General features: G+C 34.4%; 3 protein-coding genes across 17 annotated transcripts in view; 1 reads left to right on the top strand and 2 right to left on the bottom strand.

Moving 5' to 3' along the window:
* Window positions 1–3,583, top strand: part of Mical (Molecule interacting with CasL) — a 138,193-nt gene extending 134,610 nt beyond the window's left edge. For all 12 annotated transcript variants that reach the window (XR_011399277.1, XR_011399276.1, XR_011399275.1 and 9 more), the window contains one exon: window positions 1,463–3,583. Coding sequence is in view for 5 of the 12 variants with exons in the window: in XM_070133965.1 (XP_069990066.1) it covers window positions 1,463–1,550 (88 nt within the window). In the remaining 7 variants the exon portion in view is untranslated. The remainder of the gene's footprint in view (window positions 1–1,462) is intronic.
* A 249-nt stretch (window positions 3,584–3,832) lies between these two features.
* Window positions 3,833–8,446, bottom strand: LOC113830468 (guanine nucleotide-binding protein subunit gamma-1-like). The gene is made up of 3 exons (XM_070133991.1): window positions 8,396–8,446; window positions 4,551–4,776; window positions 3,833–4,017 (listed from the first exon to the last, which is right to left on the bottom strand). Exons 1-2 carry the CDS (start codon window positions 8,429–8,431, stop codon window positions 4,579–4,581), a joined length of 234 nt encoding a protein of 77 aa, XP_069990092.1. The 5' UTR covers window positions 8,432–8,446; the 3' UTR covers window positions 3,833–4,017; window positions 4,551–4,578.
* A 2,252-nt stretch (window positions 8,447–10,698) lies between these two features.
* Window positions 10,699–22,500, bottom strand: part of l(2)gd1 (lethal (2) giant discs 1) — a 21,235-nt gene continuing 9,433 nt past the window's right edge. For all 4 annotated transcript variants that reach the window (XM_070133898.1, XM_070133887.1, XM_070133903.1 and 1 more), the window contains 11 exons: window positions 21,541–21,871; window positions 20,980–21,134; window positions 20,509–20,629; window positions 20,042–20,209; window positions 19,341–19,537; window positions 17,934–18,089; window positions 17,184–17,359; window positions 16,759–16,879; window positions 16,269–16,420; window positions 15,900–15,990; window positions 10,699–15,677 (listed from right to left, as the gene is read on the bottom strand). In XM_070133898.1, the coding sequence (XP_069989999.1) occupies window positions 15,552–15,677; window positions 15,900–15,990; window positions 16,269–16,420; window positions 16,759–16,879; window positions 17,184–17,359; window positions 17,934–18,089; window positions 19,341–19,537; window positions 20,042–20,209; window positions 20,509–20,629; window positions 20,980–21,134; window positions 21,541–21,871 (1,794 nt within the window). In that variant the 3' untranslated portion in view covers window positions 10,699–15,551. The remainder of the gene's footprint in view (window positions 15,678–15,899; window positions 15,991–16,268; window positions 16,421–16,758; window positions 16,880–17,183; window positions 17,360–17,933; window positions 18,090–19,340; window positions 19,538–20,041; window positions 20,210–20,508; window positions 20,630–20,979; window positions 21,135–21,540; window positions 21,872–22,500) is intronic.

The following is a 22,500-nucleotide window of genomic DNA, read 5'->3' as shown; positions in this document are numbered from 1 at the left end:
TCCCAACCTCTGTCCATGTCTCCCTTATGCTGTGTGCATCCTATATTTTGTAATTTATTTATTGATTAATTTCTCATTATTATAATTTTAGTGAGTGAGAGTGAGTGAGTGAGAGAGATAAGTGCATGCATGCACGAGTATGTGTGTATTTTTGTGTGTGCTTGCATGCAAGGTATTTGTATTTATTTTATTGTATGATCCTTTATGTACATGTATTTATATAAGTTCTAGCTTGTGAATGTTTGTATAAGTTAGTAGAAGTGTGTGCACTTTTGCTGGTTTTATATGTCATTATTTTGATTGTTTATGTTTGTGTTGTATTTGTGTGCCAGTAGGTATGTGCATGTGCCTTTACTTATGTACATACACTCAATATACATATATGCATGCATTTGGCTGTTGGATGATGCATTATGAATATTTGAGTGCATACACATCTCTTCTTTTTAGTGTTCTCAAAACTTGTCATCTACCACCATCCACCTTGTAGAAAATTGCAGTGTTCAGCTAACTTCTTCATTTTGTATAACAACCAGTCTAGTTTCCAATTTTGAGCATAAGATTTGAGTACAGATTAAATTCATGTTGATGCAAGAGAGGACCATACTTCAAGTTATTGTATGTTTTTTTTCTGCTCATGGTTAATATTTGAAAGCAATGCTATGGATGAAAGGATATGACACTAACACAAAATGCATGTTTGAGCATGGATGTTACTTGTGATTGAAGAAGAATTATTTATATTAATAAATAGACAGGATACTCAAAGACAAATCAGGCATAGCAATTGAAGTTAAACAGTAAGTAGAACATCTTTATGCCCCCAACATATGGAAGATGTTTTAGATTTAATTGATGCACTGTTAAACAGAAGGTCTTTATTCCTCACTGTTAAAAAACATAAAAGAGTGAATGAAGTTTATCACGTGTTTTCACTGATTTTTTTTTCATTCTTTTTTCACATGAGTATTTTCTTCCTTTTTTACTTTCTTAGAACATGATTTTTATGATCAAAGATTGATAGTGCTTGGGTTATTTTGGGGACACTCAAACCAGCTGTTACTAATAATATTCTTTCCCTTAGATTAATGTTTTTCTTATTGGAAAATTGTTCAGAATTACCTATCCATATCAATGAAGTGTCTTTCCACATGTCTCTGGTGGTAATTTTTTGTTTAGTTTTCCTTTAGTTTCATTCATTTATGTGCATGAAGTCATATTGTATACACTATATATAAAGTTGTAGTTCATATAGAATGAATTTAGTTTGTAGCCTTTAGACATAATGATTAATATTTTTTATTAGTTTTTGGAATGAGAAATACTTTTTTTATTATTGTTCATGATTTAGATTGTTTTGAATAATTTAATCAGTTACACGCACTAGAAATATTACTGAATGATTTAGTATTAGACTCGCATTAAAGTCAGTCAAATCAGAAACCCAAATTCTCTCTTGCAGATACATGGAAGAGGACCGGGACCTAGAATCTGTTATGCTTCGGAAAGGATTACAACTCTCGCCACTAAGAAGGGAAACGGGTGTATGAACGCATTGTAGGCAAATGCAGTTAATTCGTCTTGTGCATGATAAGGTGCTGATAAGATAAAAAGGTAGAAAGGCTGGCAAAGATAAGTTTTGGAGATTGTTGCCCTGGTGTTATATCTCAAAAACAAAAAAACTGTTTGGTTATCTTCTTCAAGCTTGTTGTGTCTATACCCCTTTTATAATGCAGACAAAAGTTCTTCTGTTTGTGTTTTGGTCATTTTATTTTTTATTTATTTTTTTTTTTTTCACTCTCTCACTCAACTGTCCGTGGGCACTTTCAGGTGCTTTTTCATGCATCAGCTTTGGGAACTTCTCATTAGTAGTAGAAGGTAGGATTCACATTTTATGTCTGAATAAATGGTTTAATTTTAGGTTTCATTCTACAATTTTATTGTATTTTTGAGGTTGACCAGTGATAACATCTGTATGTGTACCCATATGTATGTATATATATACAATATGTGTTTATGTACATATATATGTTACCGGTTACCATATATACAGTTTTGTAGTTACATTTTAATTGTCTACAATTACATGTTGAGTCAGTATTGAGTAAGAGGTAATTTTGCAACTTTGAGGCTGTATGAAGTGTCATTTTCCAGACAATAATTTTTTTTATTAAAAAAAAATAACAATAAAGACGAAAAAAATTTAAGGTAGCATTCAGTTCTTTAATCATATTTAGATTAAAAGAGAGGGTTTGAGAAGTTATGCTGTTCCTGATGTTGTAGCAGTATCATCTAATAGTGCTTTAAGAAAGACGTTTATTGCTAGAAAGGTGCAAAGTTGCTGGTGAGAGAAGTACCCTAATGTGTGAAGAAGCAGACCTATTTAAATAGTAAATATATTCAGTTTGTACATAGCCCTGTTGCCACATCTGGCTGAGAAGATTTTTTTTCTCCAAAACTAATATAGCTGATCATTACACTGTATATGTAATTATGAAGGCAATTGGTTGAGTTTTGTTTAAAATGGTGCCTTTTATCATAGGGTCAGCAGCAAATATATGTGTATAATTGTAAACTTAAAGCTGCTTCTGACCTTTGATCATTTGCAGATCCATTTAATTTTATTTCAAAGGCCATACATGATGGTCTGCAGCTGTTTATTGGGTCCATTTTAGATAAACATACACAGGCACAGACACACATATGCTCAGTGAAAATTTTGAGATTCCTTGTTTTTGTTAATTCATCAACACACCTGTATGGGCAAATAAAAGGGTACTTGATCAGTGTACAGTAGACGGTTTCATTTTTTTATATATATATGTAGTCTCAACCAAATCCAGAATCTTTACTGGCTTGTTTTATGGTACTGATATCATCATTCTCAGTGGTGTTCTTACATTATTCTATTTATTTGTTACAAGTAATTGCTCTCTTAATATGTATGTTATACTTTGGAATGACTGTAACTGTCATAAAATATATTTTATAAGGGAGCATTTCTTTAGCAACACTACATTGGTATAATTAAAATTGTACTTTTTTCTACTTTGAAGTGTAGCTTTAATTCATGCATTTGTAAATATATCAACTCTGGTATAGAAGAAAATCACATTGCATGAAACCTACTTATTTTAAGGCAGTATGTTATTACTGAAAAAAGAAATGGTTTCTCAGATGAGGAATGAAGTGATTTTATTCTTCTTAAAAGGCTAACTTTTTCCTTTTTTAAAATGTGGACAGATAGGATAAATAGGAAAGATCCAACAGGATAGACAAGAAAGTGTGAGTGTGATATAGCAAGAATGTTGAGTATGCCATCAGCTGATGTTAAATGATGGGAGAGCAAAGGCTTCGATTGATTTCCTTGTATAGAACATTTTCTTATTAGTCTTTGCTTTTATTTAATATTCAGGTCTGTAATGATTCAATTCATAGATATTGTAAATTTGCAATGATTTTATTTATATAACTTTTTTACAGATTTCATTGTATCATGTACAGTGCAATGATATTATAATTGGCTACTGTTTCATACTGTATCATTATTTACCATGGTGCTCTTAGTAAATAAAATCTTTGATTTGTCGTTTTTTTAAACCTTTTCTTTGTTAGGACTGTTTCAGAAAGTTTTGACCAGGATGTTTATTGTCACAATTTTATCCTTACTTATTAGATACCTATAGTAACACACAATCAGAAAATTACTGTTTATAACTACCACATTTCATTTAAGTACTGATTAAGTTTTGGACAAAACACTGAACTTAAAATAAAGAATCATAAATTATCTATATTAGTATCTAATTGGAGTGAAAGATAATAAATTAAATATTTTTTCACATTTTTATTGACATACAAAGCTACTTGTGGGGAAAGTAAAGCTTTCCCCAGTTGTACAATTTTGTGTATAAGTAAAATCAGAAGTAGCACTTGGCTTAAACTTCCATTTGAGGCAAAATACTGAGATCGATGAGATGCTTGGCCCCAGAACTGTAACACCAACCACACTGCAAACTAAGAGAAAAGGCACATTAAAAATTTAAAGAATTAGTTTCACCTGTAAGTCTACTTCAAAAATTTATATAACATAATACTCCTGAAAATTAATAATACAACGAAAATCTTGCCATTAATGCTTTTGAACCACCTGAATGAAAGAAAATGCTGGATATATCCAATTTAAAAATAATGATAAATTAACAGCTGAGATTGCAATCAATATGTCTATTCCAAGTCCTACATCTCACTTTATTTTTGGTATTTTTTGTATTGCAATTAATGCTGTAACTAACATAATAATAATGATGATAACAACAGTGTTTAAAAAAGAAAGGAAATCATGACACATGAGCCTAATCCACAGTGGCTGTGCACTTGTGAATTGTATATAAAGGATTCACGAAACTTAACATGATAGCAGTTGGTTAAACGTGTAACTACTAGTGAAAAATAGTTTATAAATAAGAATGATTGATCAAAGTCTTCACAAAAATCAATATATAACAGTAACTGATTGATCAAATTCTTAACAAAAATCACATACTTACAAGAGTTTTTTGCAACTGCACGTTTGATTTAGAGGATGTCGCAGGAGGACTTTTCCCTGAAGGGGTTGTTCTTCTGGGAGGAGAACCCAATTAGGAGGTAATCTTCCTGTTCATGCTGGAGGATAAACTGCTTGATGTCCTCCACGGCCTCAGACACAGGAGTGCGCTTGATGCTCGCTTCACGGCGCAGCTGCTCCACTATCGAGCTCTGGACTTGCAAGTTGGTCTGCTAAAAATATTGAGAAGAAATTGGTGTAATATCAAACCTAATACTGGGAATAGTACCACCTATACCATGATAGAATATAATTACATTAAATTCACTTTGATAAGAAGGGTCTCTCTTAATCACATGAAATGTAAGAAAAAATTAAAACCATATGAAACATTGAACCTTTAAAATTCACATCATAATAATCTGAGATGAGGAGCTTAAAAACATATCTGTTTCCACACACAAAAAAAGTAGAATTAAACCCATGTGATACAAATAAACAAATAAATTCATATCCTTTGTTCTCATTCTCTATCACCTCTACATCCATACATAAACATAAGAAGAAATATTTAAGAAGCAATATTTTCTTCCAAAAGATAAGGTTATAAAAATAAGCACAGAAAAGTAACAAACAGGTACAACCACAGTCGCCACCTCTTATTACATCCCTACCCCGTTTCCTAAAGTTTTACATGCCGAAACTCAGGGAAAATGAACAACCCAATATAATATCAGTGTTGGGAAAGTGAAAAATATAAAACTTAAAAGAACATGTAAACAGTGGTAGGTGAATAAAATAAAAGAAAATACTTAAAATCAGCTATGACTTTACCATGAAGAGAGTAACTGATCAAATGTAAAATTCTCACCTACATGGCTAACATATGTTAATTTTATATCATCTAGAATGAGGAATGAGCAACCAAGAAGTATGATCGGCTGACATATATTTTCATACATTTAATCATAATTTTTCAAGTCCTTAAAAAACTAATCCTCTAAAATGCAGAATTCAAAAAATTAAAAGCATAAAAAATACAGAGAAAAAAATCACATACATAATTCCTATGGTCTTTTACTTTACTGAACTCATTTTCTTTCACAAAACAATATTCCTCCTTACTGACAGGGGATAGACGGGGTAATATTAACTTTTTCTGTGGCAAATATATGCGAGATACACGCACAAACACACATACACAAAAGGTAAAGAAAGAGAAGAGTAACAAGGAAAAGCTGTTTTTCAGTGAAAAAAAAATCAATTCCTCATATGCAAATCTGGTGAATTTCTTTTGCTTGGACATGCACACATCTAGACACTCAGAGATACCTAATGCTTCACATGGTCAATTTGTTAACCAAATATTTACTATTTGATAAAAATACAATCTTCTGGAAACAAATTTTCATGCTCATGTTTCCATGTTTAATTAGCCTGAAATATTTCTATTCACAAATAAAATCTTACAATCTGAAGATCTGATAACTTATTCAATTAGGTGCAAGCCAGATCTGCATATATGAACTAAGTTGAATTGTAAGGCACATAAGAACATCAATCACCCACATGCTCCCAGACTCAATCACTCAGTCACTTACTCACTTATTCACAGTCACTCACAAACTCACTTATTCACACCCTCCCTCACTAACTCACACTCACACTCACATACACACACACTCCCTCCCTCACATACTCACACACACCTCCTTACTAACTTACTCTCACTCACATACACACTCCCTCACTCACTCACTCACTCACTCACTCATACATACACACACCAACAGTCAACACATTCACTCACTAACATTCACACATTCACTCACTTGCTCACACTCACTCTCTCTCTCCGCAGTAACTGAGACCAGCCGGCAGATAACACTAATTCCCTCATTAAAGGAAAATGCACACATCTAGCTTTGAAAAATGATGGTTAATACTCTCCACGACAGAATTATCAAAATATTTCATATCTGAGAAATAATTTCCCAATCATACACATTTTCTAGATGACATTTCAATGATTTGATACAAATTTCTTATCAAAGTAATCTTAAGCTCTTATCTATTAAACCTGTATATAGTACAAGAATGTAAACAATCTCATTAAAAGAAAGAATTTTTAAAAAATTATAAATATACAAACAAATAACACAAAAATAAAACGAGGGTGACATAACAAGCTCTTGAAGTGCGCTGCCTATTTGCTTCTCAAAATGGCTTCAGTTAGGTACATATTCCCTTCTTATCAATCCCCTCTGAGCGAATTAGAAAAGATTCATTTAAAGGTTCAGAAACATAAACACAAACAAAAATGAAAAAATAACGAACATAAGGATAAAACTCAAAATTTGTTTCGGCCTAAAGGGGCCCCAGTAGGTGCCTATTAATGGCTTACAGTGCATTTGACGATTTCAAAAGCAATAATATTAGCAAGAGCAACTTTTGAGACGAGTATTGAATCTAAATGAATTCATTCTACGAAAATTTCAATGCTTGAGTCGCGAAGTTCGTAGCGATTTACACAATCCTGATTCGGTCATTCTGCCGCCCCCTTGGAATAGCCCCAATTACAAGGATTCTAATCAAAAATGCAGCACAATTAGCTAAACATCACAAAAATAATCTAATTTTATGATATCTATGACATTACTGGGACATACATAGGAAAAAAAATCCATATAATCAATATCTTCATAATACTGGTATTGCATTTAGATCTTCATCCTTAATCACTCTAATTATTAGACATATATAACTAAAATTATGAAAACAAGACGAATACAAAGAGAAAAATAATAACGAGAAAAATAAACAAGAAAATATAAACAAGGATAATTATAGCATTCACTCAGCCACACCCATAGTTCATTTTTCCCGTAATATCTACTTTTAAAGCCCTTTTCCCCTTATTTCCTTCTCTTAAACACCTTCCTCTCACACTACGATTCAAGAAAAACGCTCATAAATGACTCAAGACCTCGTAAAACTTACCATTTTGGCGGAAAATGAGGAAAATGGAGAGGATTGTCAAAGATTTTGGCTTTCTGAGGCTGATCAATAATCGACTCGATGGGATAACGCGCACATTATATTTTTTTTTAGGTCGTGTAATATTTTGCTATTTTTCGAGGAAGTTCATTTCTTTTTTGGGTAATTTTAAATCTTATTGTTTTGTGGTTTATTTTTTTGTTGTTTATGTAATTGTTGTTGTTCTGAAGGATAACGGGTATATTCTACTTTTCTCATCCTTTTTTTTTACTTTTTTTATATAAAGTAAGGTATTTGGGTTGTTTGGTAATTTGGGAGGATGTTTATTTTCGCTAATTTTAATCTTTGTCTTCTTTCTTTTTTTACTATTCTATATTAATTTTTATCACATTTACCTTTGGACAGCTTTAGACACCGAGAAGAAAATAATCTCTTTTCTTATATTGTTGTACTTCCATATATCTACAGTCCGTAATTCTCCCCTTTTTTCCCTAATTCAGATTTTAAGTTCGCAACGCCTATAATTTTTCCGTAGATGATTTAAGGCATTGATGAAAACATATAACTTTCCTTTTCTTTTCTTATCCTCACCATTACTATGTATTATTATTATTATTATTTTTGCGTTTATTGTCTATCTTACAAGTTTTTTATTTGAGTTTGTAGTCCATGGAGAAGTTCATATTGCTCAACGGTCAGCATTTCCGGGTCAGCCAGAGTTCCCGGACATGCTGAAGGCTAATCTAAAAGACAGGCGTAGAATAAAAGAAAGATGAGGAAATAAGAGAGATAGAGAAAAACACAGAGGATATCCCATTCTCTGTCGTGAAAGATAAGACTCGAATTACTCACCTGTGCTTCACCTTTCACTATTCCATTTAAACACATTCTGTTCACTCGATGCACTCTAAAATACACTCAATCTGAATAGCAAATAAATACTGCTACATGATTAGGCAAGCAAATACTATTCCAAAAGTGAGGAAATGCCTTAAGAAGAAAAAAAGGAATTACACACTCACTTGAGACATGACTGAAGTTCACTCGCTCACTAAGACAACTTGTTGGAGTGAAGTTCTCCAGAAAGCTTTTGGAAAAATTATCGTACGCTCGTGAAATCCCAATTCCCATATCTATTTTACGAGATTACAAACATGCTTCTTTATATACATGTACTCCCTGATTTTTTTGCTATTTGCATTGAAGTAAAAGAAATGGATTGAAACTTTATTTTCGGGGAATAATTAAAGAAAAGAGTTAAATGGAAGTTATAAAAACCTGAGCTGCACGTAAGACTCCGGTGTAATTTACATACCTTGAGTGTGCGTCTTGAGAGTTCTGAAGAGTTTGAGAATATACACTCTCAAATTACTCACTTGAGGTCAAGTATTATATATTCTGATTTACGTCGACTTGGTGGGATGAAATGGTATAGCTCTATCCGCTATCTTTTACCATAAAGTTATTCCATTTCCGGGTCTATATACTTTATGGAATTAAAGTATTATTTGCACTTTTCCCGGAATTATTTGGCTTATAAGAATGGCAAACTGTATATGTGCATTAGTTTCGGAATTGCAGCTAGGATTTTATCCATGTTGGATTAGTTTATATATTAATAGACAAACATTTATCTATTCATTATATTTGCATAAATCGCTGAATATGTGAAGTCAAGCGGCCTTTTGCTTCTGACGAGCTAAATCTTTTAATGGAAGGTGACGATGCAGTCTTCTGTATATATTATTTTGATGCTTAGAATGCCATGTGTTTGTGTGTGTGTGACCGCTAAAGAATTTCACGAAAGAGCAATGACGACCTAAGGATACCTTCCCGAGGTCTATCCCACACCTCTGCCCTTTCATTTTTTTCCTTACCCCCCCCCCCCCACCTCTCTCTCTCTCTCTCTCTCTCTCTCCTCTCTCTCTCTCTCTCTCTCTCTCTCTCTCTCTCTCTCTCTCTCTCTCCTCTTCCTTTCTTATATTACTCTTTCTCCTTTTGGAGTGGTTGACCTTGACAACAATTAGAGCGCTCTCTCTCACGCATTCGCACATGCACACGCATACAAACAGCCACAAGCGAACACTCACACGTACACGCACTCACATAACATATTTATTATTTCTATTTTTAATTTAAAAAAAATCTAGATCTGTTGTCGTGTATTTATTATTTATATTTTTAATAAAAACACTAAAGTTCTAGATCCCTTGTCATGTAGACGCATCTTCTGTGTAAGAAAGGTCACGGGAAGTGTCGTATTCAGATAAGAAGCTGTGGCTGACATTCTCATATGATACCGGAAGAGATAAAGCTAATCCACACCACAGGATATATACCGCAACTGCTTTCCTGTTGTAGACACATGGATACGTTTTTTTCTCCAAATAAAAATTCATGTGGTTGGTAGTGACAACTTTTCGGTGTATGATGGCTAGTATTCTTTAAAACTAAGTTGTAATCGTGTGTTTGCGCGTGTGCGCGCGCTCGTGTGTGAGTGTGAGTGTGTGAGTGTGAGTGAGTGGGTGAGTGTGAGTGAGAGAGTGTAAGTGAATGAGTGAGTGTAAGTGAATGAGTGAGTGTGAGTGAGTGAGTGTAAGTGAATGAGTGAGTGTGAGTGAGTGAGTGTAAGTGATTGAGTGAGTGTGAGTGAGTGAGTGAGTGAGTGAGTGTAAGTGAATGAGTGAGTGTGAGTGAGTGAGTGAGTGAGTGAGTGAGTGAGTGAGTGAGTGACTGTGAGTGAGTGTGTGTGTGTGTGTGAACGTTTTTGCATGTGTGAGTTGTACTTTATTTGTAGTATGTGCTGCACCTCTATGTGGATGCATGCTGTCTTTGGAAGCATTAATGTACAATTCTATTTACATAGACAGTGCAAGAATCCTACAGAAGCAATTTAGTAACAAAAATACACAGTATAGTAAAGACAGGTCATATCAAACTGTTGTAGCTTGGATATCAAGATATATTCCTGTGTCAAAATCGAAAAAAAACATTAACTATATTTTTTTCAGAGTTAAGTTTCAATTCATATGGGCTAGCATTCTTTAAACTTTATATTTCATAATACTAAAGAGTGTTAAGTGTTTGTAACTATTCACAAGTTATTCCTATAAGGAAAATACATAAACAATCATGCCAAAAATAAAACAATATTACAAGGTTTCCTGTTTTATTATATCTTATGTATATAATTTCTTTAAACTTTAAATATATTTTTTCTCCTAAGGAGAATATAAGACAATATTATAATTCAAAATCACTAGACATTACCAACTTACTACAAAACTTATATCTTGTCACACTATCAATGACAATTTCTTAGCATACTCCAAGAAAAGAGAACATTGAATATTTTAGTTATCAATGAAATTTACAAATTACATTCATAAAAAACTCCTTACACATTACCAAGCTTAACTCATGGCAGCAATCTGTTGAAGTATCAAATACCAACAATATGAATATTATTAAAATAACCACTGGTGGACACAACTTTTACACATAAGTTAAGATTTATATAACAAAGAGTACACAGCTTTACTGATGACACCATAAGCTTAACACCATTTATACAACTATTACAAGATTGATCATAACTAAACAACACCAGCAATATGATTTTGGATTAATAATAAAAAGATTCCTTGATGCTGAGGTGTAATCTTCACAATTCAAGAACATTGTAGGCACTTTGGGCCAAGTTTTGGACAATTCTAAATGTAATAAAAATCCTTTTCATTTCACAGGCCTTTGAATTTCAATTTGGATTCAAAATAAGATCTTAGATTCCAATAGTACTCAATATCAAGTCCTTACTCTACCTAACACCAGCTAATTCCAATCTATGGTATAATCTATGTCTACTATACTTTTTAACCTACAATGAATAGGCAATAATATCACATTTAGTTTGCATTAGATTTGAGTAAGCATACAAAACATATTAATCAAAATATAATTCTTTTCCTTTCCCTTCTTTAACCTATTGATACTAGGATGGCAATACATACAAGCCATAACCACTGTGATTTTAGTTTATTAATATTGTTTGCACATAGCTAGCTCCACATGAGCTTAGTCATCAAGGAGTCCATTGGTATATCTTCCTCTTTCACCTGTTTAGCGTTTTCTTTGGTTTTTGGAAAGATTGCTCTTTATTCTTTTACTGCTGTTAGTATTTTAATGTCATTATAATAATCATAATGCAAATAATAATAACAACATCATCAACATCAATGGCATTAGAAAAAAAACCCTGAAAATTTAAGGAATGGAGGAATCAGGTAAGGTAATATTAATTGTATAAGAAGAAAATCTCTAAAAAATCAAGGAATGGTGAAATCATGTGAAGTCATGAACAGCCTGCCAATTTAATAACTGATGACTAAACATTCGTGGAGCAATCTAAGTGTAAACAAAATGGGCAAACTTTGAATAAAAAGAAGAACAGACTAAGATAAATTAAACATTTATTGACCCCAATACCCAATAAACATATGGTAGATTATGACATTATCCCTGAACTTCCTCATAATCATAAATAAAAATCAATTCACTTACGAGTACATCAGTCCCTATTCATACCCTCATATACTACAAATATTTATGTTATATATTGCCTTTTAGGATGGCAGTAAAGATAATAAAAGAATATAACATTCTCCATTAACATTTGCATATCTTTTATAGTTAAAAGATTTCTAAAATAAAGATTTTGGAATATGGAAGATTTTCATGAGTTACAAACTTTTAAGTAGTCACTTCTATTTAAAAAGCAAAATCTTCCATTATTAGGCAGAAAATATAGTCTTGGAGAAATTAAATTGTGTGATACAGTCTATTTTGTGCCTAAACTGCTACTTAAATTTGCCCTTTACAGAGTATTAACACTGAAATAAATCCACATCAAATAATAATGGCACTTATGATTGGCAGTAATCCAAACAAAAAACAAAAAAGTATATATCCATAACCTTTACATTCTATTATGCGTATGTGGAATTATCACTTGGAACATAGTAACTGCAATTTCCTTCCTCATTTCAAAACGTTACAATCAAAGCAAAGCATAGGAAGATTATGAATCTAAAGCCTTTTCACATGTGGCAACTAAGTCTGGAAATCAGGTGCCACAAACTTTAGCAAGGCTTTTGTTCTAAATGAGGGCTTTCATCTGTGTCAATGGCAGTAGCCTGGCAAGGTGTAACCAGTCTCTACTACACAAGCCAGGGCACTGTTTCAAATGGGAGCTTTCAGTGCTACTAGTTATGTAACTGACCATCAGTGCTCATTGTTACTTGGGGTTTATAAAGAACCTCTACTTCCTCACTAGCTGTAATTTTCTTGACTGAGTTGTCTGTATAATATATATGCAGCTGCCTGTATAGACTGCTGATTGCTATAAATGTTGTCTCGTGTGAGAGTGGCACGAGGAACCATGTTGGCTAACTAATTATAAGACCTAATAGGAACAGATGGCCAATGCTTCAGAGTTTTCAGAATGATCCAAAGTTTTTGATCACATCCCTCAAATCCACTGAACTAAATAAAGGAACATCAATATTATTTTATAGAATACCTATAGCAAAAAAAAGTTATTAATTAAGAGAACTGATTAAAAGAAAGAAAACAAGAAAGAAGAAAAAGGGGGGACAAAACAAAAGGGAAATCATTCAACAACTGAGGTAACTAAAGAGAAAACAAGGTAGATAATATAGCCCTACCAAAATTCTAAATGGAGATTTCATAAAAAATGCACTGTATCCCATGACTAAATTTTGGGGATGCACATTTCCCATGACTAAATTTTGGGGATGCATGTTCCTCTCCAGCCATTGGACTGTAATTGGCTTATGATGAGGAGAGACCTGTATTTTATCTACATAATATTTTGGATATTAACCCATTGGCGCCGGGTGTCACATACGTACATGCCATGGCTGTTGTGGACCAAACGCCGGGGGCATCATGCCATGCCCATTCCCGCGCTACTGGCTCGTCAGACGGAGGTTGTTTTTCTCCACTAGTAGCGAATTCATTTTTATGGCAAAGATTTTAGGCAATGGCACCTAAAGTGAAGGTAAACTTTCAAAATTTTACTATTTTTATAAATTTTAGAAAAATAAAAGCTTTTAGGTGCTATATGTCGCTCGCAAACTACCGATCGAGCCGGGCGCAAACAGGGGAAACTGCCAGTGCGCGCCAACAAGCCGGCGCATACGTAAACTTGACAAAATTTTTACCTGTCGCTGATGGGTTAAGTAAACACTGTGGAATTCATGTTCATCTTGTAATTACACCAAAAAACAATATTTCTTTCTGAATCCTGTACAAACAAATGGATTTCAATTCAACAGTGCTTGGTATAGTCAAGAAAAAAATTATCATGGTCTGCTTTACTATAAATAAAATATTAAATATCTTATTTCATGGCATAAATATATATATTTTTTCATGTAATATGATTATCTTTATGAAAATAATTATCATATAGTAAACTATTGATTTTCCTGATTGTGTACCAAAATAAAGCGATAGGTTTTGGAAACATTATTGGTTTATCATACGAACCTTCTGTTTACAACTTGGCCCAAGTACTTTTTCCCCCTATTGTGGTTATTTAATCTGGCTAACTTTAAATGCATATTTTCCTCTCTTGTCATAAACATGTGAGCATTACACAGCTATGATACTTCAAAGAAAACAAGAACAAACAAACAAAAAAAACGGAACAAATCCTACCTCCAGAAAAAAAGAAAAGGAATAAGAGCAAAGCCTATCTCAAGAAGCCAATGTTAGCAAATGTTTCCTCTCTTTGCAGGACAATGAAGGCAGTTGCAATTAAAGCCAAAAAGTCTTAATAAGGACATATAACATTACAATTTTTTCCCATCAATTTTTTTCACTTCTGTATGAATTTTGTGTGTCCAAAATGATCCTACCGTATCAGGCTAGCACAGAATCACCTTCACAAGTAAACAAACACACGGTCCACATAAACAAAACGTAGCCTTTTAACCCACTAGCGTTGGTACATTTTCAAGCCGAAAATAATAGCTTCCGTGTGGCTTCAGAATCAGTGTGCAGGCCCGCTGCCCGCCATGGGCAACAAAATCAGAGCACGATTTCCGACCTAGTGTCACACCAGCAAGACGCCCGGGAATGTTTTCTTTTCCAGGCGTCTTACATGTAAGACACCCGGCGCAAGTTGGTTAAGGAGTACATTTCGCCTAAAACTCCACAGACCTCCTTGTCTAGTAAACACTATCAAGTACAGTAATCCATTTTTCAGGTCAAGCCCAAATCACTAGAATATTTTCATTCTGAATTAATATAATTATGTAATGGAATCTACCATCTCTTAATGGGAAAAATTCTGAAATATAAATTTAGGTTTATTGAACTTCTACATAATTTATCAATAAAAAATAAACAAACAATTAAGTGATAATGATTCTCAACTGGAAATTTAATAAAACAAAGATGGGTGATACTGTCTTTGAACTGAAGGCCTTCCGAATGCACAAGATACATACAGAAAGCCTCAAATTAATGCATCAAGATAAAAACGAACAGAAAAAGTACTAGTGTGATGGAGCTTTAGTGTGGCAAACCGTAAAATCCTACGCAGATAAGATAATGTTTATTGAGACAGTGGCTTGAGACAGGACAGATTAATTTACAAATAAGTGTTACCTATTATAAAGCTTGATTAAAAAATGCAATGGGGTAACTATAATGCATATTAAATATAATCTGCAAGAGAAATGAGTTTTGAGTTACATTGTTCCTTGGGAGAAATTTCACGTTTGTTATCTATAAAACTGTACAAAGAAACGGCAATGTAAGTGTCATATAAAACTAACTTTGGTAAAATCCTTTCTAAAACAATTCAAAGCTAGATACGTTTTATCTGTTAAGAAGAAAGAGAGCGATTTTAAAATGCCTATTAACTTCATGGGGAAAAAAAAAATTTGCAAAAGTGTTCCATTAACCTAATTTGTTTCTCTCAAAATCCATCAATGACCAACCATTTTTCAGTGACCTTTTCGAGCTGTTTCGCTACAATAGGATTTCTGACGCGGACTTTTACCTCTAGCTTCCCACCAACCATACGTTTCTTCTCATCCATCAACTGTGAACAAAATGAATCAAAAATCAGTTTGTGGATGAAAATATTGTATATCACAAAGTCATGTTATTTAACAAAATTTGCTTAATTTCACACACACACACACATATATATATATATATATATATATATATATATATATATATATATATATATATATATATATATTTTTTTTTTTTTTTTTTTTTTTTTTTTTTTCACAAAGGTATGAAAAAGAGTACTTACATCATAAGACTCATGTATGGTGCACTTTGTTTCCAAGTCCACCAGAGGTATTTTCACCTGGCCTAACATCGTATCTCGGTGGAACCAACCACTGGAAATAATAATCAAATGATAAGAATGTTATGGTCACATGTGAAAATTTATAATTCATTCTTTCCATACTTATCACTACTTTTAAATATATGACTGAAGTTGGGTAACTTTCCCTAAATGGTTTCAAGAATTTCTATCTCTTCAAAGGATGAACTTTACTGCAAATTACCTTGACAGGCACTTTCATGAAGATACACAAATAATGAGCTACTTCATTCATTAACCCTAATGTAAAATGAATCTTTCTTTAACCATAAGGTCATATACAACACTTACCCCTTAGCCCACACCTGGACCTTGAGAGAATGCCTCTTGAACACACGAGCAAGTGCTCTTGCCTTGCGGTCAATACTAAAGACTACCTTGTGGTTGTATTCTGGATTGTTTGTGTCCTTCACCACATTGGAACGATCTTGGGGAGGGTTGTCCTAAAAATAATGGTTTTTTACTTTAGCAAGAACTAAGTCATCAGTGAATATATGGGTACCTAATTTAGTTATTCAAGAAAGTCTTGTCCTGCAACAAATCAGTTTCACAATGTTAATTAATTCTGAAATGGAAATCTCTGGTTAACATGTAATAATAGACTCCCAGTCTAAACAAACTGCTACAATTATCCTTTTTTAATATGTGTTCAACACTGCTATGTAATAACACAGGATATAAAAATGAAAAAAGCAATCATATATAGAAATCTGTATACACACGTTATATTTACAATAGCAGTCACAACATTAAAGTCCAAAAGATTTTCACCAATACTTACAGATGGATATGGGAACTCTAGCTTTACATATGTATCTACATCATTAGGGTTCTGGACATTGAAGTTGACTCCCCTTAATACACAAGCCTCACAATCAGAATCATTCAAGTCTGTATTACATCTGCGGAGAAAGAAGGATAAATTTGAAAGTACAAAATGTATAGCATAATTGGAAATATAGCAGTGAAAGAAGTATATCATTAACATGAAGACAGCTTTACAGTACACTTGGGCACATAACATTTTTGCAAATGGGTGTAAATTCCAAGAAATAAATTAATAAAAATATCCTCAGCCTACATGCTACAGATATCTATACATTAATTATTGACTTACTAACAAAACGATATCTTATTTAGAAAGACAAGAAAAAATCCTAAGAGTTCATTCTTTGTCATGTCGTAATATGTGAAAATGACACTTACTGCACTATAGTAAAGGACCTATTTTCATAATGGAAACGTGGTATTGTGTCTCCTCTCTTACACGCCGCTCTTACTGCATCTAGATCTTTTTTGGTGTGAAGTATCAACTGCTCAAATCTATTTGAACTTGCAACGTCACCTGTTGCTTTGAAATGTTCACGGGTGTGAGCACACATCTGCAAAAAAACAAATAAATGAATTATATCTATAGCAAAAAATACATTCATTAACTATTTCCTTTGTCACTAGCGAAAGTGTGATATCAGTGATACAATCCAATTTTATGTTACTTCACTCTGAAGTTGTCTTTGTACTGTTAGACAATACAATCATATAGTAAACCTGCTAATTACAATCTGATGCAGATGTGTACAGACTTAAAAAAAAGTCATAGGGGGGGAGAGGAGAGAGAGAGGGAGAGAGGGAGGGAGGGAGGAAGGGAGAGAGAGAGGGAGGGAGGGAGAGAGAGAATGAATCCACTATCTGTATAATCATCACAATAACAATAATTTAGAATAACAAAAACAGAAATTAATAATTAATGATGACAATAATAATAATAATAATAATAATAATAATAATAATAATAATGATAATAATAATAATAATAACAGTAATAATGATAATAATAATTAACAAAGAAAGAACTAATAACTATTCAAAGCTACAGATAAGAAAGAAAGGAGAAAGAAAGAAAGAATCAAAGAAAAAGCAAGAAAAAAAGAATAATAATAAACAAATAAAACTCACTTTTATCTGAGCTATAAGATCCTCTTCAAGCTTGGCATAAGTTACAGCTGCATCTCCGCTGACACTGGCTGGAGCAACGACGCAATCTTCTGCGTCCACCAGTTCAAAGTCTATATTGCTAGTTGTAGGAATCTGTTCCTGAGGTGGTACTGGCACCTGTGAAGAGGGTTTAAAATGTGTATTGATGGAACTGATAATCTGAAATTTTCATATATGTGATTATATATTTGGGGAGGAAAGCATAGAAGAGATAGAATGAAGGAGTTAGGAATGGAGCAACAGGAACAGAAGGAAGAAAAGGAGAAGGAGGAAAGAGAAGTGGAGGAGATAGGAAAAGGGAGAGGAGGAATAGGAAGAGCAGGAAGAGGAGGATGAGGAGGAAGGAAAGGAGAAGGAGGAGGAGGGAAAAGAAGAGGAGGGAGAGGAAGAGGAGGAGGGAAAAGAAGAGAAGGGAGAGGAAGAGGAACAGGGAAAAGAAGAGGAGGGAGAAGAAGAAGAGCAGGGAAAAGAAGAGGAGGGTGAAGAGGTGGGAAAAGAAGAGCAATGAGAAGAAGAGTAGCAGGGAAAAGAAGAGGAGGGACAAGAAGTGGGAAAGAAAGAGGAGGGAGAAGAGGTGGGAAAAGAAGAGGAGGGAGAAGAGGTGGGAAAAGAAGAGGAAGGACATAAGAAGGAGGAGAAACAAGAGGAAGAGGACGGAGAAGAGGAGGAGGAGGAGGAGGAGAATATGGGAGGAAAAGGAGGAAGAGGAGAAGGAGGAGGATGGAGAGGAAGCAGAAGAGATAGAGAATAAGGAAGAGGGTGAGGATAAGGATGAAGAGGAAGGAGAGGGGAGGAGAAAAGAGGAGGGAGAGGAAGAGGAAGAGGGAAAAGAAGAGGAGGAACAAGAGGAGGAGGGGAAGGAGAAAGAGAAGAAAGAGGAGGAAGAGGAGAAAAGAGGAGGGAGGGGAAGAGGAGAAAAAAGGAAGGAGAGGAAGAGGAGAAAAGAGGAGGGAGGGGAAGAGGAGAAAAGAGGAGGGAGGGGAAGAGGAGAAAAGAGGAGGGAGGGGAAGAGGAGAAAAGAGGAGGGAGGGGAAGAGGGAGTGGAAGAGGATGAGGGAAAAGAAGAGGAGGGAGAGGAAGAGGAGGAGGAGGAGGAGGAGGAGGAGGAGGAGGAGGAGGAGGAGGAGGAGGAGGGGGAGGATGCAGAGGAGGGAGAAAAGGAGGGACAAGAGGAGAAGAAAGAAGAAGAAGAAAAGGAAGAGGAAGAGGAGAAGAAGGGGGGAGGAAAAGAAGGATAAGGATGAAGAGGAAGATTAGAAGATAGAAGAGAATGAACAGAAAGGAGATACAAAGATAGAAATGTTTAAAAAGCAAATAAAAAAGAATGGGATAAAAATAACTGACTAACCCAAGAAGCGACACACTTACGGTGTTCATGTCAATAGGCAGACCGCCTCGACTAGCATCAATGAGCTGGTTAAAGCCCTTGCTCATCCGGAGATATTCCTTGGCTTGCTCAATCTCTCCACGTTTCTTTGCTTCCAGGGCAGCTTGCTTGAACTGATTCTGTCTCTTAATGAGGAAAGCCAATTGCTTTTCTACACGAGACTGGGGTGCCTTGCGGACTGGAATAAAAATCATGGCATTTCCTTAATTCTGAAATCAATATGATCTTTAGCCCAATAAAACAAAGGGTAAATTCTTATGGAGCGTTAGGCAAACATGGGTATTCATTAGTCTTTGCTGCTCCTGCACAAGAGCAACTTTCTAGCTCTCAGTAGGATACACAAGACCTCATCTCAGTGACTAGGACATAAAATTCATGATGTCAAAAGGTTTATTTGCCCTGAATTGATAATTCAGTATCCATCACCAATGGGTTAATGCCAGTAAAAATCTTTGCAGTGATGGTCTGAAAGTTAGCAAAGTATGCACTATTTTGTTTCCTTATATATTCTAAAGTAACATGCCAGATACAGAAATTTAGGTTGTAAGATGAAGACAAAAGGATATATCAGTTTGCTTTCTGACTATAACATCTATACAGACATATGAATAAAAATACATCCACAGAGAAACTTAATAAGACCATACACAGAGCAGGTTCTTTAAGTATCAATTCAACAAACCATTTGGTGTTGGTGCTGTCTTTTTACTCTCCTCAGCAGCTTGAGCGGCATCTGGTCTTGGTTGTTTAGCAGCTGGAGGTCCACCTGTGCTGGGATCTGCCTGAGGTGCAGCTGTACTGGAGGCAGCAGGTGGTGGCTGGCTGTCACCAACTGGGATAGAAGGGAAGCCTGCAAAAAAAGTGACAATTAGCAATTAATACAAATTGGGTTTACTCATAATATTCTTACTGATCTATATATATCTATGTATATTGGCATAAACAAATTTTCCGCAACAAATCTTATTTGTAACTTTCTTCAAAACCTATCAAACATTTATCACAACATATCCCATGATTGTATTAAAAAGATATTATCCCAATTTCATGCAATAAACCCCAGTAAACAAATACAAAGGTGAAGATCAGAGGAGGGAGGTGAGGAGAGTAGAGAAGAGGAGAGGAGAGAAGAAGAGGAGAACATCTTACCAGGAGGACAAGGCAGCTCATCAAATGGCACAGGTTTGCCAGCTTTGTGATACTTAATTGCATCCTGAAACTGCTTCATGATGCGCTGGTTCATGCGTTCCTTGCGGGCATTTCCTTCATTCTGGAAAGAAATGGTGTAACGTGCATATGGTTGTTTACCATAGTGTGGGTTATTATTCATGGGGTTACTGTTCATGGTTATGATAGTTCACTCTACTTTTAAAGGGATTAGTTAAGAACAAAATGCATTTACCATTCATACTGGTTTATATATATCATGAGAAAGTACATTCTCATTCCATTTTAATGGTTACATGAATGAAAATGAGAAAATGAGAAGAGATATAAGGAGAAGACAGAAAATTAGTTACTCACTCATAATCTACAATTTAGATTCGTTTCAAGACAATCTGATACAAATCTTCTACATAACCGAAATTGGTATCACACACACACACGCACACACCATACCTTTGCCTTGTCTCGTTGTTCAGTATACTTTGCTAATCGTTGTTCTAATGCCTCTAGGACTGTTGTTGGAGCTGCAGGGCCATCGGGGGCACTTGCAGGGGCATCAGCAACAGGTGCAGGAGCAGGGTCATCGTGAGTGACTGGTTGTGTTGATACTGTGGAGGAGAACTTTTCATTTAATTATCACATATCTCTGTGTGTGTGTGTGTGTACATATATATATATATATATAAATATATATATATATATATATATATATATATATATATATATATATATATATATATATATATATATATATATATGTCTATGTCTCTATGTCTCTATGTATCTGTATCTATATCTATATCTATATCTATATCTATCTATCTATCTATCTATATCTATATCTATATCTATATATATATCTATATATATATATATATATATATATATATATATATATATATATATATATATATATATATATGTAAAAGGATTAAGTATAACAGAGCAGAGTAAAAGTAAAATTCTTAAACAACACAAAAAAATATTCCAAACAGCAACTAGCTAGTATTGCACCTGTCTCTGGCTGAGGCTTGGGCTGTGGAGAGGCCTGCAACACGAATGTCCCTGGTGGCCCAGGCAGAGTTGTGAGGTCCACAGCCTGCCCGCTCTCAGCTGCACTCAACATGGGTTCCAGCTGCTTCATTATCCTCATGTACATGATGGCGGTTTCTTTGTCTCCTTTCTTCTTGGCTTCAAGGGCAGCCATCTTGTATTCAGTGTGGCGTGTCCTCACTGAACTTGCGGGTCCAGAGGAAGACATGGAGCGCTGGAGGGGAGGGCCGGAAGGTGGCGCTGTGCGTGGGGGAGGGGGTGCAGGCCGGTTGGTGGTACTGGATGAGGAATCCTGCAAATTAAATTTTAATATATATTTATATATTTCTAACTCAGGGAGGACTCTTGATATATCCCCTCTGCCATATTTAAAAAAGTAATGCACGCTGATAATTATTTTCCAATGGATCAAAAAGAAATTAGCTATTGGCTCTAATAATGATCCTTCGTAATCATAATGTTCACAATTTAATTTACAAAGAAGAAAAGAAGAAACACGAAACTGACTTTGTACCATATATAATGACATTTTTAGCTTAATCTTAATCAATTAAATTTCGATGTCAAATAAAGTACCAACTCTGTTAAAACCGTAAGTCTAACTCAGACTTTATGAGTGACAGGGAAATAGAGAGAAAAAAGGCTATATACAGTAAATACTTGGTATTCCTTATATGGGATAGTACATCTAATGAATACACAAAAAGGTGGGATAACCTGTACCAAACTACACATTAGTTTCATCCTGTGAAACTGGTACTGAAGGACAGTACTACTAACTTGCAATGAACAAAGACTAATGTTTTTGTTAATGCAACAAATCACCATCAGAGCCAGTAGTATGTGTTATATGGTAGAAAGCCCAAAGGAAATTAGTTTTTAAGTATCTTCTACTATCATGACTAACTTCTACACAAAAAG

Source organism: Penaeus vannamei, chromosome 2 (assembly GCF_042767895.1).
Source record: "Penaeus vannamei isolate JL-2024 chromosome 2, ASM4276789v1, whole genome shotgun sequence".
NCBI lineage: Eukaryota > Metazoa > Arthropoda > Malacostraca > Decapoda > Penaeidae > Penaeus > Penaeus vannamei.
Note: the sequence above shows the minus strand (reverse complement) of the source record. Positions and strands in the feature narration are given on the sequence as shown.

Coding starts and splice junctions, on each gene's coding strand:
- LOC113830468 (XM_070133991.1), bottom strand. CDS start 8,431: ATGTGTTTAAATGGAATAGTGAAAGGTGAAGCACAG. Junction 4,777..8,395: donor TAGTGAAAGGTGAAGCACAG/GTGAGTAATTCG, acceptor TATTTTTAGCAG/ACCAACTTGCAAGTCCAGAG.